General features: G+C 38.3%; 1 protein-coding gene and 1 long non-coding RNA gene across 3 annotated transcripts in view; one reads left to right on the top strand and one right to left on the bottom strand.

The window, feature by feature from the left end:
• The window catches only part of LOC144309467 (uncharacterized), a 41,453-nt gene that overhangs the window by 17,204 nt on the left and 9,668 nt on the right, over positions 1-14,581 (bottom strand). The window lies entirely within an intron of this gene.
• Positions 1,426-14,581, top strand: part of LOC144309481 (MAM and LDL-receptor class A domain-containing protein 1-like) — a 41,002-nt gene continuing 27,846 nt past the window's right edge. Inside the window, exons 1-3 of the mRNA XM_077890573.1 lie at positions 1,426-1,456; positions 1,516-1,929; positions 5,578-5,989. Of these exons, the coding sequence (XP_077746699.1) occupies positions 1,426-1,456; positions 1,516-1,929; positions 5,578-5,951 (819 nt within the window). The 3' untranslated portion in view covers positions 5,952-5,989. The remainder of the gene's footprint in view (positions 1,457-1,515; positions 1,930-5,577; positions 5,990-14,581) is intronic.

Here is a 14,581-nt window from a genome sequence, read left to right as displayed (position 1 = left end):
TAATAATCTTGGTTTTTCAAATTTTAATCTTTTTGAAGTAGCTACTTTTCATATTTTAGTATAAAATAATCTGTAGGAACAATGAAGTCTTCCAAATAATGTCATAGTGGCAGAGAAATAACATGAGTATCGAATAAATTAGGTAGACCTTGGCAATTCTATACTCAATATAGCTGAATAATGCTGTTTCTTTGAAAAATTATTTGGTAAAAATGTAATTTCTTAAATTGATAATTCTGCTTTATTAATTTTTCAGTATGGAAAGCACAACTCTGGTTTTTATTTCTTTCAGATCAGATAGGATCCATTTTTTCCTCAAATGTATCCTTTAATGTACTTAGAGAAGTATAACAAGGTATTTCAGTTGAGCTTTACGATTCTAAAGTATATGAATACTCCGGAGAGCCATCCTAGGAGTCACATTTTGTTTTTCAGGCTCCAAATGTGACTTTGAAGCAGATAGCTGTGGTTGGTTTGAAGCAATTAGTGGTGACCATTTTGATTGGGTATGGAACTCTAGAAGTAACCTTTTGGCTGAATTTGAGCAACAGGCTCCACCTAGGGATCATACTCCCAACACAACTGAAGGTAATAAGCAAGGAGAGGCTTTTGTTCACCCTTGGTCAGGCCTCTTAAGAGAAAGATAAGCATTTAAAGCTCTATGTTACTGCAACAAATAGTGTGACAAATAGCTAAATAGTGTCAATTACGTTTATGTTGTTAGTGTGAAATGACTCCTTTAAGGGTGGTGGGGAGGGAGTATAGATATGCTTTTGGCTGAATTCACTTAAATTATTAACTTTTTGCATGATTTTCAACCTGGAGGTAGATACTAGTTTAGTTTTCATAAGAGCAAATTTGACTCATCATATTTATTGATTTTTGATTGTATAGTCTTAATTTTAGTCAGACACAGAGCTTAGTACAAGGTTAAGAGGCAGGTGCCTCAACTCAGTCGGCTAACTTACAATTTGTATTTGTATCTCAATAGGGCATTTTATGTTCATTCTGAAGAAAGCAGAAGCTTGTCACAAGTTGCCAAACTCCAGAGCCCAACGTTTAGCCAGGCAGGACCTGGATGCATACTTTCCTTCTGGTAAATACTAGAAACTGTGGTCAGCTACCCCAGCAACCCGGTGGTTGCAGGCGTACTTCTGCACTTGTTAGACTTTATGATTTGCCCTTGGTTTGCCTTTAAAAATAGGTACTGTTATATTTATACAATTAGCATTTTACTTAGAAGCACATTATCAGTATTTGTTGTGTTCTTTCTTTAGATGAAAGAGACTCTTTCCCTCCAACAGTGGATTATAATTTAATTAACTCTGCCTCCTCTGTTCTAGATGGGACTCCTTGAGAAAGGCTCCCAGGGTCCTGGAGCCAGAGTATGCACCTCAGCAGATAAGCTCTCGCATATGAGCAGCAATGATTACTGCAAGAAATAAAGGCGTCCATTGTAGCTAATTATTAATCAACGGTTGACTGAGTGGAAGAGCCTATAAGTTAAATATTTAGTCTATGCAATAAATCATTTCCATTCCTTGTGTTTGTTCTTTTTCAGGTTTTATGACCATGGTCTGTCAGTGGGAGCAGCTGAGCTACAGCTACATGTGGAAGATTCCAACGACTCTACAGTACTCTGGAGAGTATTGTGTAACCAGGGCAACCAGTGGTCACAGGCCACTATTCAGCTTGGACGCCTTACTCAGCCCTTCCATTTGTCACTAGATAAAGTCAGTCTTGGCATTTATGATGGAGTCTCAGCTATTGATGACATCAGATTTGAAAATTGTACCCTTTCTCTTCCTGCAGAGAGCTGTGAAGAGCCGGACTTTTTCTGCTGTCGACGCAGCAAGGCTTGCATAGAAAAACTTCTGTTATGTGATTTGGTAGATGATTGTGGTGATCATACTGATGAGGTTGACTGTGGTAAGTGCTTTGTTGTTGTTGTTGTTATTATTATTAATTATTATTATTATTTTGGTCCATCGTATTTTTACAGTGGAGATCTTGATTTGTTCACTGTTTTCTAGCCAATCAAGGCAAAGACAGGAAACATTGTTCCAGAGTTGACGACCGTGATGAGTGGTTGATTAATCAGGTTACCGATATTTGTTATGTGGACTTATTAACTAGATACTATAGATAAAGTGCTAACCACAATGACTGAGTTTCAGATCTCATGGAATTTACAGTCTAATTGAGAAGTAGATATTATTCAAATATTGTTTTAAAAATACAAACTGGAAGCTTTGATGGGAGATACGGAGAGGAGTGCGGTGACTTTATAATAATGGTATTAAACTTTCTAAAGGAGATGACTTAGCTGAGATCTGAAAATAAAAAAGTCAAAGCATATATATGCAAAAGCCCTGATATGTGACCGTGTAGCAGATGGAGGCCAGCCAGTGCGGTAGGAGCGAGGAGGTGAAGGAGAGATAGGGTGCAGTATAAGGACAGAAATGTGAAGGAGGCCAGATTTGCAGATATTTATAGTCTATATTAGGAAAGTTTTTCTTCATTTGAGGGTTTTTAAGAAGGAAAGTGGTATAATAAAATTGGCATATTAAAACATGTCAGTGTAGATACAGAGTGATAAGTGGATTGGAGGAGAGTGGATTTGGGAGACCCATCAGGAGGCCATTGCGATAATCCACTGAGGAGGGGTGGGCAGCCTGTATCACAGCGGCAGTGATGGAGATGGAGGGACTGATGTTTGGGGAAATAGTTAGGAGGGACATTTGATGATGTTTTGGCTATAGGGAGCAGGGAGTGCTGTGTCAAAGGTAAGTCTTGAGTTTCTGGTTTAAATTACCAGAAAGTTTATGGTATCTGATGATTGTATACATTTTATAATTTAATAAACCTAGCACCAGGTAGTGCCCATTGCACTTGCTCCTGAAAATGAATCAGAAGCTTATAGCTGTTTTTTACTTCAATTACAAAATCAATCAGAAAAAGAATTTGCATCTTTCTTTGTCCAGAAATAGCAACAATTCTTAAAATTCAAGCTATATGCCTATTACATTGAGAGGCTAATTATAAACCAAAGTGAAGCCATAAAATGCTTGGTGCATCATAGGAAACACTGCATTAAGAAACTTCCATATAAATTATTGTACAGCATGCTGCATATATGTGATCTTTGATACAGTCAGGTGGATTGAAGTCAGAATTACCATGCATCTCATTACACAACTAATTCTTTGAGTGGATATAAATAAAGTTGATAATTTAGACAATGGCTAACATAAGAAGTGTAACTTGTCCCCAAGGTAATTTATTTTTGTGGCTTTAGAAAGCTTTTTCATCTTTCTGAAGCTCTCCGAAGCCCACTCCTCAAAAAAAAAAAAAAAGCAAATTATCCTTAAAACTACTATTAACTTAGATGGAGTTATGTCAGTACAACTATAATAATCAAAATACTACTTGTGACTAAATATTAGTGAAAGAGAACAGTAGTGGTATCAGAGTGTCAGTTTCTCTCGCAGCTTTCCATATAAATGTGTTCCTGGATTCCATAGAAAGCATTAGGCATCCAGAAATCTATGTTTTATTTCCTAAATCTTCCTACGTTTAGAGATAGGGTTTTTTATTTGAAGGTGGAGCTACGTGCATTCCCTTTCAAAATAGAGATTGAACATACAGTCAATATGAAGACAGGCAATATCAAAATCTGTTGGCTTTAGTGCCAGTTTTATGTCAAAAAACTTAGCAGCTTGATATTCTCCTTCTGCTCCACAGCCAAAGATTGACACCCGGAGAGTATGCTGTGGGTCCCCAGTTCACGTCACAGCTGGGCTTGATTAGTCACAAGTGAGGAAATATCAAACAAAAGCTCATCTCCCATTTGACATTTACTCACTGGGCTCCCATCATTAGTTCTAAGCTCCTGTTCCGTAGTTTTCAAAGACAGATGATTTGTTCTAGCCCGGCTGCATTTATCCACATTTGCTTATATTTATTGTTTCAGAATATTTATTCCCCTTTGGCACCAAGTGCATTTACTAAGATGAATAGTGAAAGGACAGCTGACATTTATATGTTTAAAAAATATTAACTTCGGTGAATGAAGCTAAAATGTAAAACTATGCATTAATTCTAACTCCTGTTCCTTCTACCCAAATAATGCTAAATGTTTTTATTCTAAAAACAAATCCTTGTTGTCAACAAAATGTTCACATCCTGAAAATGACTACATTACTATATTCTGGAAATTGTGGTAGATAAGCTAGGTGACGAGGGGCTAGTCAATCCTTTATAAGTGCTTTGAATTCTTCTAGTGCCTGGAAGGAGTTTTAAGCTTAAAAGCTCCAGCTCAAAGGAGCTGCAATCCAGTGAGAAGAAAAGACTGCCTCTCAGGAGATGCTGCCAAGAGCCCGCAGCACAACAGGAGGCATAAATAGAGAAGGAGAGAGGAGTGAGGTGTTTAAGGCAAGTGGGGAAGGTGGTGTATGCTAAGAAAAGGCTGGCCAGGGACAAACAGGAAGTTAATTTAACTTGGGAAAGGTAAAGCTTGAAAGAAGAGCTTAGATTTCAGTTTGGATTAAATGAGCATGTATGTACAGGAAGAAAATGATAAATTGCCATGGAAGGCAGAAGAATGGTCTTTCTGGCACTGATGGAGGGAAATGTGGAATTGGGGCAAGATGAAACCAAAGGGAGGAGTTTTTCAGCCTGAGGTCTGGAAAATGCTGGCATCAGGATCATGTTGAATACTTGTTAAAAATATGGATTGCTCGGTCCCCCATATCTAACCAGGTAGTGCTGGTATGGAGCTTCGCCATGGAGCAAGCAATTATGCTGTACACATCAGGTGATTCTGAAAGATTGGACTCTATTAAAGTATGACTCTTCAGTTCTGCATGTTAGAATCGCCAAGGGAGATAATGAATTATCTTGATGTTCAACCGCACTATTTGTGGCAGTTCAGTCAACATCTCCGGGGGGGCTGGGGGGGCTCAGTTGGTTCAGCATCCAACTCTTGATTTCGGCTCAGGTCATAATCTCAGGGTTGTGAGACTGAGCCCCTGTAGGGCTCTGTGCTCAGTGGAGAGCCTGCTTGAGATTATCTCTCCCTCTGTCCCCTGACCCCCCTTTTCTCTCTCTAAAATAAATAAATCTTTTTTTTTTAATAAATAAATCTTTAAAAAAATAAATCAACATCCCTTAAGATAAGTTCTGGAACTTCATGTTTTTTGTTTTGTTTTGATTTTTAACATTCACTGGTGATTGGGACATTTGGCTAAGGCTGAAATCGACTGAGCCAGAAGTTTATAGTATTGAGTCGGTCATGGTGCCCTCATCATTTGCATAAAGTTATAGTGCTGGAAATGGTGAAGGATGGGTATAAAAGGCATTTGGAAAATAATGGCTGAAGTAATGCCCCCCCCCAGTCTATAAAATATTATTACTTGATATAAATCTAGGATTTATTCACTTTTTAAAAACTTTTAGTGTCGCATTTAAAAAACATTAAAATCATTAACCTTGGCAGGAGCCAAATATCAACAAGTATTCTTAATCATGTTTTTTGTCCTTAATTATTTTTTTGTTGTTATTTCATGCCAATTTCAGTACCTGAGTTCCAATGTAACTTTGAAAATGGAATCTGTAACTGGGAACAAGATACAGAAGACGACGTTGATTGGACCAGGAAGCACGGTCCAACTTCAACACTTAATACAGGGCCAATGAAGGCTCATACCTTGGGCACAGCTAAAGGACACTATCTCTACATAGAATCTTCGGAGCCACAGGTTTTCCAAAACAGAGCTACTTTCCTCAGCCCTGTCCTCAATGCCACCGATGCAGGGGGCTGCACCTTCCGCTTATATTACCACATGTTTGGAAAGCATATTTATAGGCTGGCCATCTACCAGAGAGTTTGGAGTAACACAAGAGACAGCTGCTGTGGCAGATATTTGGGAATCAAGGCAACAGATGGATGAGGAAACGCCTCAATCTTTCCAGCAGGAAGCCTTTTCAGGTATAGATAATGGCTTTCGTAATGTGTATTTAAGATGCATTCAGAATGTCTAAGGAATATGAAAGATCACTATATCCTTGAATTAAAAGCCAGTGGAATTTGGTCAGAGTTATTTGGAAGTACATTTATCATGCAATTAAGGTTGTGCCAAAGCATGTTAAGTTGCTTTCCTCTTTGACTACCTCCAATAATCTGTGATTAAAATTTCTAAAGGTGGACACATGGCATTGGCAGCAGCTACAGGTCCCTCTGACTTTAAGTCATTTTTCTCTTGAAATAAAAAATCTGGAGGGAAAAAGAGTTTTGCGCAATATATGGTACTCTGCCAAATGTTCAGGTTCTAAAATCTGTGATTTTTAAATATTCCATCAGACTTTTCCACCTTTTATAGGTAAGCAGCAGAAATTCGAGAAGGGTGCATGCTGTGTTGGAGAATCACACAGCTACTCTGGGGCAGAGCCAGAGGTCTAGCTAGGTCTCCTCACTCCTGCTGAAATATTCTTTACTGTGATTCTCACCTACCTTCTCCTAAAAGGAAAACTTGGGGGCAGCCCGGATAGCTCAGCGGTTTAGCGCTGCCTTCAGCCCAGGGGCTGATCTGGAGTCCCGAGATCCAGTCCCACCTCAGGCTCCCCGTGAGGAGCCTACTTCTCCCTCTGCCTGTGTCTCTGCCTCTCTCTCTCTCTCTCTCCTCTCTGTGTTTCTCATGAATAAATGAATAAAATCTTAAAAAAATAAATAAAAGGAAAACTTGGAATGGTGGATTTAAATGCTTACGTGGCTTTTAAGATTTTATGAAGGCAATTTCTATTATCTCTTGGATTCCCTTAGCAATTCCCTGAAGTGGGTAAGTCAGGATCTTTTTTATCAGTTTTACAAATATGAATAAAACATTTGGAGAGGTTGTTATTTATATCTGGCCAAATAGATGGTGCACAGCAGGATGGGGGCTTGGAATGGAATCTGCAGTTTCCAATTAATTCACATTCATTCCCTTTCTAATATATCATACAGCCTGTCATGTGTAGGAGGGTCGAATATTCTTTTTCTCTTTGCTCCAATAGATCTAGATGTAATATACAGGGAGGAACTCCTTACCACTCCTGGCTAAACTTTTTTTTTTACATGTACTGAATTTCTCTGTTCCCTTATTTAAAGCGCTGTTTCAACCTAAATATCTTGAGAGCCATGATAGAGGGGCGTCTGGGTGGCTGCATCAGTTAAGCATCTGCCTTGGGCTCGAGCCATGATCTCAGGTCCTGGGATCCAGCCCTGCATTGGGCTCCCGCTCACTAAGAAGCCTGCTTCTGCCTCTGCCTGCCACTCCTCTTGCTTATGCTCTCTTTCTCTGTGTCAGATAAATAAATAAAAGCTTTTTAAAAAGCCATCATAGATATACGTTGTATATGACTCACTAAAGAATACATTGAAAAGGGTGATTTGTCCAGATAGACACAGGCGGAAATTATGAGAACTAGTCTGCTATATGTAGAGTGTTATTTTGCTGTTCAGCCATGTGGCAGGTGCATGTAATCACAAGAAATGAAATGGAAGGAAGGTTCTTCGACTTTTATTTAATAATGGATCACCCACTTCAAATTTAATCAGATGAATTGTAAGTTGGGTCAAACTAGTATCCTTCTGATATTTACTCAAGAGTTGGTTGCCAGGAGAAAATCACCTTGGCAAGGGAGCTGTTTCGCATTCAGATGAACAGAGAACTAACCAAGGAATCCTTTAGTTATGAATCAAAAATATAGAAATTGGTGTGTGGAACCAATTTTGGGTTATACATGCAGTACTCTGTTTTTATCCAATGGTTCTTCTAGGCTTTATTTTTTTCCAATGACATTCAGGCTTGAGAAGGTAAAATCAGATTGTGCTTGTGGTGTAGTTAAGATAATAAAAATTGGGTCCAATTTCAGCGACCAGAGATATTCCTTCATTGAATAATAAGTATACAGAGTTGTGGTGAGAGCAGAAATAACCAAGATTTTACTTAGCTGTGATATTGTAGGTGAAATTAGCTAGTGTCAGTCCAGCAGGTAATGTGCTCATTAAATGTTTGTTTAAAAGAAAAATCCAAGGATTTTTCAGGAGCTATGTATGTATATATAGTTGACACACAAGGTTACATTAGCTTCAGGTGTACAACATAGTGATTCAACAAGACTATATATATATATATATGTTTTTTATAAATATAAATATATATATATATATTTTTTAAGACCATATATTATACTATGTTCACCACAAGTGTAGCTACGGCCTGTCCTGACACACTGCTCTTACACCATCTTTTTTTTTTTTTTTTTTTTTCTTACACCATCTTTAACTGTATTCTTCACGCTGGGCATTCATTCTTATGGCCTACTCATTCAATAACTAGAAGTCTATATCTCACACTTCCCTTCACCATTTTGCCCAACACCCCACACTCCTCTCCTGTGACAACCACCAGTTAGTGGTCCGGATTTATGCATCTCATTTTGCTTTTTGTTTGTTTACTCATTTTTAAAAACTTCCACTTAAGTATTTGTCTGAGGTATTTCACTTCACACGATACCCTCTAGGTTAATCCATGTTTTCTCAAATGGCACACCTCCTCCTTTTTATGGCTATATGATATTCCGTGTGTGTGTGTATGTATATACATAATACTTTCTAATCCATTTGTCTATTGATGGGCATTTAGTTTGCTTCCATATCTTGACTATCACAAATAATGCTGTGGTAAACATATGGGTGCATTCATCTTTTCAAATTAGTGTTTTTGTGTTTTGGGGGTAAATAATAGTGCATTATTGGATCATAAGATATTTCTACTTTTAAGCTTTTGAGCAACCTCCATACTCTTTCCACAGTGGCTGCTCCTCTTGCATTCCCACCAACAGTGCAAGAGGGTTCCTTTTTCTATATGTCCTGCTAAAACTTTTTGTATCTTGTATTTTTGGTTTTAGCCATTCTGACAGGTTTATAGTGATATCTCATTGTGGTTCTAATTTGCGTTTCCCTGATAATTAGTGATGTTGAACATATTTTCATGTGTCTGTTGGCCATCTATATGTATTTGGAGAAATGTATGTATGTCATTTGCCCATTTTTTAATTGGATTGTTTGGCTTTTTTTGGTATTAAGTTGTATAAATTCCTTATATATTTTGGATATTAATACTTTATTACATATATCATTTGTACATATCTTCTCCCATTCAGTAGGTTGTCATTTTGTTTTGTTGATAATTATATTTGCTGTGTAAAAGCTTTTTATTTTGACGTAGTCCCAATAGTTTATTTTTGATGTTGTTTCCTTGCCTCAGCAGACATATCTAGAAAAATAGTGCTATGGCTGATGCCAGGGACATTACTGCCTGTGCTCTCTTCTAGGGTTTTTATGGTTTCAGGTCTTATGTTGAGTTCTTTAATCCATTTTGAGTTTGTGTGTGGTGTTAAAAAGTGGTCTAATTTCCTTCTTTTTCATGTAGCTATCCAATTTTCACAGCACCATTTATCGAAGGACTATCTTTTCTCCATTGCATATTCTTGCCTCTTTATTCATAGATTAATTGACCATTTAATCCTATGTTTGTTTCTGAACTCTCTCTTTTGTTCTTTTGATTTATGTGTTGATTTTTTGTACCAGTACCATAGTTTTTTTATTAGTACAGTTTTGCAATATATCTTGAAATCTGGAACCATGACACTTTTAGCTTTTGTTATTCGCTCTCAAGATTGTGTTGGCTATTCAGTCTTTTGTGGTTTCCTACAAATTTCAGTATTATTTATTGTAGTTCTTTGAAAAATACTTGGGATTTTTCTAGTTCCGTAGACATGTTAAATTGTTTATTGGAGCTTTATTTTGATTCTTGAGGTAGGCTGATATCCCTATATATTTCTCTCTTAGAACTGCTTTTGCTGCCTTCCCAAAATTTTGGACCATTGTGTTGTCATTTATATTTGTGTCTATGCATTTTGTTATTTCTCCTTTAATTACCCTGTTGACTGTTTGGTAGTATGTTGTTGAGTCTCCATATATTTGTGACATTTTCACTTATTTCTTGTGATTTATTTCTAGTTTTATAGCATATGATCAAGATATTTATAATTGCCATATCCTCTTATGGATTAATCCCTTTATTATTTTGTAATGACCATCTTTGTCTCTTGCTACTCTCTTTGTTTTAAAGTCTGTCCTGTCTGATATAAGTATTGCCATCCTGGACTGTTTTGTTGTTGTTGTTGTTGTTGTTGTTGTTGTTTTGCTTTTCCTTGTATGGTGAATTTTTTTTTAATCCTTCATTTTCAATCTTTATGAGTCTTTAGGTCTGAAGTGAGACTCCTGTTGGCATCTTTAGATGGATATTGTTTTTCTTTTCTTTAATATTTTACTTATTCATGAGAGATAAACAGATAGAGGCAGAGACATAGATGGAGAAGCAGGCTTGCTGTGGGGAGCCTGATCCAGGACTCGAACCCAAAACCCAGAGATCATGACCTGAGCCAAAGGCAGATGCTCAGCCACTGAGCCACCAACGTGACCCCAATGGATATTGTTTTTCTTATCCATTCTGCCACCCTTTTATCTTTTGATTAGAGCTGTTAGACCATTTACATTTTTTTTATTTTTTTAACCCTTTATTTTTTATTTTTTAATAATAAATTTATTTTTTATTGGTGTTCAATTTACCAACATACAGAATAACACACAGTGCTCATCCCGTCAAGTACACCCCTCAGTGCCCATCACCCATTCACCCCCCACCCCCGACCCTCCTCCCCTTCCATCACCCCCAGTTCGTTTCCCAGAGTTAGGAGTCTTTATGTTCTGTCTCCCTTTCTGATATTTCCCACACATTTCTTCTCCCTTCCTTTATATTCCCTTTCACTATTATTTATATTCCCCAAATGAATGAGAACATACAATGTTTGTCCTTCTCCGATTGACTTACTTCACTTAGCATAATACCCTCCAGTTCCATCCACGTTGAAGCAAATGGTGGGTATTTGTCGTTTCTAATGGCTGAGTAATATTCCATTGTATACATAGACCACAGCTTCTTTATCCATTCATCTTTCAATGGACACCGAGGCTCCTTCCACAGTTTGGCTATTGTGGACATTGCTGCTAGAAACATCGGGGTGCAGGTGTCCTGGCCTTTCATTGCATCTGTACCCTTGGGGTAAATCCCCAGCAGTGCAATTGCTGGGTCGTAGGGCAGGTCTATTTTTAACTCTTTGAGGAACCTCCACACAGTTTCCCAGAGTGGCTGCACCAGTTCACATTCCCACCAACAGTATAAGAGGGTTCCCTTTTCTCCACATCCTCTCCAACATTTGTGGTTTCCTGCCTTGTTAATTTTCCTCATCGTCACTGGTGTGAGGTGGTATCTCATTGTGGTTTTGATTTGTATTTCCCTAATGGCAAGTGATGCCGAGCATTTTCTCATGTGCATGTTGGCCATGTCTTTGGTAGCATGGCAGGATACAAAATCAATGCCCAGAAATCAATGGCATTTCTATACACTAACAATGAGACTGAAGAAAGAGAAATTAAGGAGTCAATCCCATTTACAATTGCACCCAAAAGCATAAGATACCTAGGAATAAACCTAACCAAAGAGATAAAGGATCTATACCCTAAAAACTATAGAACACTTCTGAAAGAAATTGAGGAAGACACAAAGAGATGGAACAATATTCAATTCTCATGGATTGGTAGAAATAATATTATGAAAATGTCAATGTTACCGAGGGCAATTTACACATTTAACACAATCCCTAACAAAATACCATAGACTTTCTTCAGAGAGTTAGAACAAATTATTTTAAGATGTGTGTGGAATCAGAAAAGACCCCGAATAGCCAGGGGAATTTTAAAAAAGAAAACCAGGGATCCCTGGGTGGCGCAGTGGTTTGGCTCCTGCCTTTGGCCCAGTGCACGATCCTGGAGACCCGGGATTGAATCCCACGTCAGGCTCCCGGTGCATGGAGCCTACTTCTCTCTCTGCCTCCCTCCCTCCCTCTCTCTCTCTCTCTCTCTCTCTCTCTGTGACTATCATAAATAAATAAAAATTTAAAAAAAGCTTGTTTAAAAAAAAATAAAAAAGAAAACCATAGCTGGGGGCATCACAATGCCAGATTTCAGGTTGTACTACAAAGCCGTGGTCATCAAGACAGTGTGGTACTGGCACAAAAACAGACACATAGATCAGGGGAACAGAATAGAGAACCCAGAAGTGGACACTCAACTTTATGGTCAACTAATATTCGACAAAGGAGGAAAGACTATCCACTGGAAGAAAGACAGTCTCTTCAATAAATGGTGCTGGGAAAATTGGACATCCACATGCAGAAGAATGAAACTAGACCACTCTCTTGCACCAGACACAAAGATAAACTCAAAATGGATGAAAAATCTAGATGTGAGACAAGATTCCATCAAAATCCTAGAGGAGAACACAGGCAACACCCCTTTTGAAGTCGGCAACAGTAACTTCTTGCAAGATACATCCATGAAGGCAAAAGAAACGAAAGCAAAAATGAACTATTGGGACTTCATCAAGATAAGAAGCTTTTGCACAGCAAAGGATACAGTCAACAAAACTAAAAGACAACCTACAGAATGGGAGAAGATATTTGCAAATGACGTATCAGATGAAGGGCTAATTTCCAAGATTTATAAAGAACTTATTAAGCTCAACACCAAAGAAACAAACAATCCAATCATGAAATGGGCAAAAGACATGAACAGAAATCTCACAGAGGAAGACATAGACATGGCCAACAAGCACATGAGCAAATGCCCTGCATCACTGGCCATCAGGGAAATACAAATCAGAACCACAATGAGATACCACCTCACACCAGTGAGAATGGGGAAAATTAACAAGGCTGGAAACCACCAATGTTGGAGAGGATGCGGAGAAAAGGGAACCCTCTTGCACTGTTGGTCGGAATGTGAACTGGTGCAGGCCACTCTGGGAAACTGTGTGGAGGTTCCTCAAAGAGTTAAAAATAGACCTGCCCTACGACCCAGCAATTGCACTGCTGGGATTTACCCCAAAGATACAGATGCAGTGAAACGACGGGACACCTGCACCCTGATGTTTCTGGCAGCAATGTCCACAATAGCCAAACTGTGGGAGGAGCCTCGGTGTCCATCGAAAGATGAATGGATAAAGAAGATGTGAAAGGGAATAGAGGGGAAGGGAGAAGAAATGGGTAGGAAATATCAGAAAGGGAGGCAGAACATGGAAGACTCTTAACTCTGGGAAACGAACTAGGGGTGGTGGACGGGGAGGAGGGCGGGGAGTGGGGGTGACTGAGTTGTGGGCACTGAGGGGGGCACTTGATGGGATGAACACTGGGTGTTATTCTGTATGTTGGCATATTGAACAGCAATAAAAAATAAATTTTCATTAGAAAAAATGAAAGAAAGAAAGAGAAAGAAAGAAAGAAAGAAAGAAAGAAAGAAAGAAAGAAAAGGAAGAAATAAAGAAAGAAAAGAAAGAAAGAAAGAAGAAAGAAAGAAAGAAAGAAAGAAAGAAAGAAAGAAAGAAAGAAAGAGAAAGAAAGAAAGAAGAAAGAAAGAGAAAGAAAGAAAGAAAGAAAGAAAGAGAAAGAAAGAGAAAGAAAGAAAGAAAGAAAGAAAGAAAGAAAGAAAGAAAGAAGGAAGAAATAAAGAAAGAAAAGAAAGAAAGAAAGAAAGAAGAAAGAAAGAAAGAAAGAAAGAAGAAAGAAAGAGAAAGAAAGAGAAAGAAAGAAAGAGAAAGAAAGAAAGAAAGAAAGAAAGAAAGAAAGAAAGAAAGAAGAAAGAAAGAAAGAAAGAAAAAGGGATCCCTGGGTGGCGCAGCAGTTTGGCGCCTGCCTTTGGCCCAGGACGTGATCCTGGAGACCCGGGATCAAATCCCACATCGGGCTCCCGGTGCATGGAGCCTGCTTCTCCCTCTGCCTCTGTCTCTCTCTCTCTCTGTGTGACTATCATAAAAAAAAAAAGCAGTGGTTAATTTTTCGGAATAACTTTAAAAAGGACATCAGAATTTTATGCTTTTCCAGAATTTCCTGCCTTATACTGAAATACAACATCCTTATTTCTAATGGTTCAGTTTGAATTGCTATGCACAGCAAGGGACAAGAGGCCTAGGGGCCGAAAGCAAGACCGAGGGTAATTCAGGAGTGTCACAACCCTTCCAGGGACAAGTACCAAGTCAAAAAAAGTGTTTTTCTTATCTCTTGAGAAGAGATGAAGAAATGAAACATCGTAAGTATGTCAGATGGGTTTTTTGTATGATACACTAGAAAACAATCTCTGAAATTTTATTCCAAGCTTTGTACACACTCCTTCAAATACTTCATCCACTCGAAACTAGCTAGGAGCTCAAAAGTATATTTGCTTGAATGCTAAGTGACCTCAACAGGAGCTATAGTCAGGGTGCCACCACCCAATTTATGTGACTGATAAGTTTTAAAAGGGGCAATATGAGAGTTTACAGACATCGATAATAGCTTCAAATATGACTCGCATATGTAAGGAAACCTTTTAAGGTATCTTAACCGGTCCAGAAACCCAGACAGTTAGTATTCTGTTTTC

Source organism: Canis aureus, unplaced genomic scaffold (genome assembly GCF_053574225.1).
Source record: "Canis aureus isolate CA01 unplaced genomic scaffold, VMU_Caureus_v.1.0 NW_027326412.1_RagTag, whole genome shotgun sequence".
NCBI lineage: Eukaryota > Metazoa > Chordata > Mammalia > Carnivora > Canidae > Canis > Canis aureus.
This window is presented reverse-complemented; position numbering and strand designations above follow the sequence as displayed.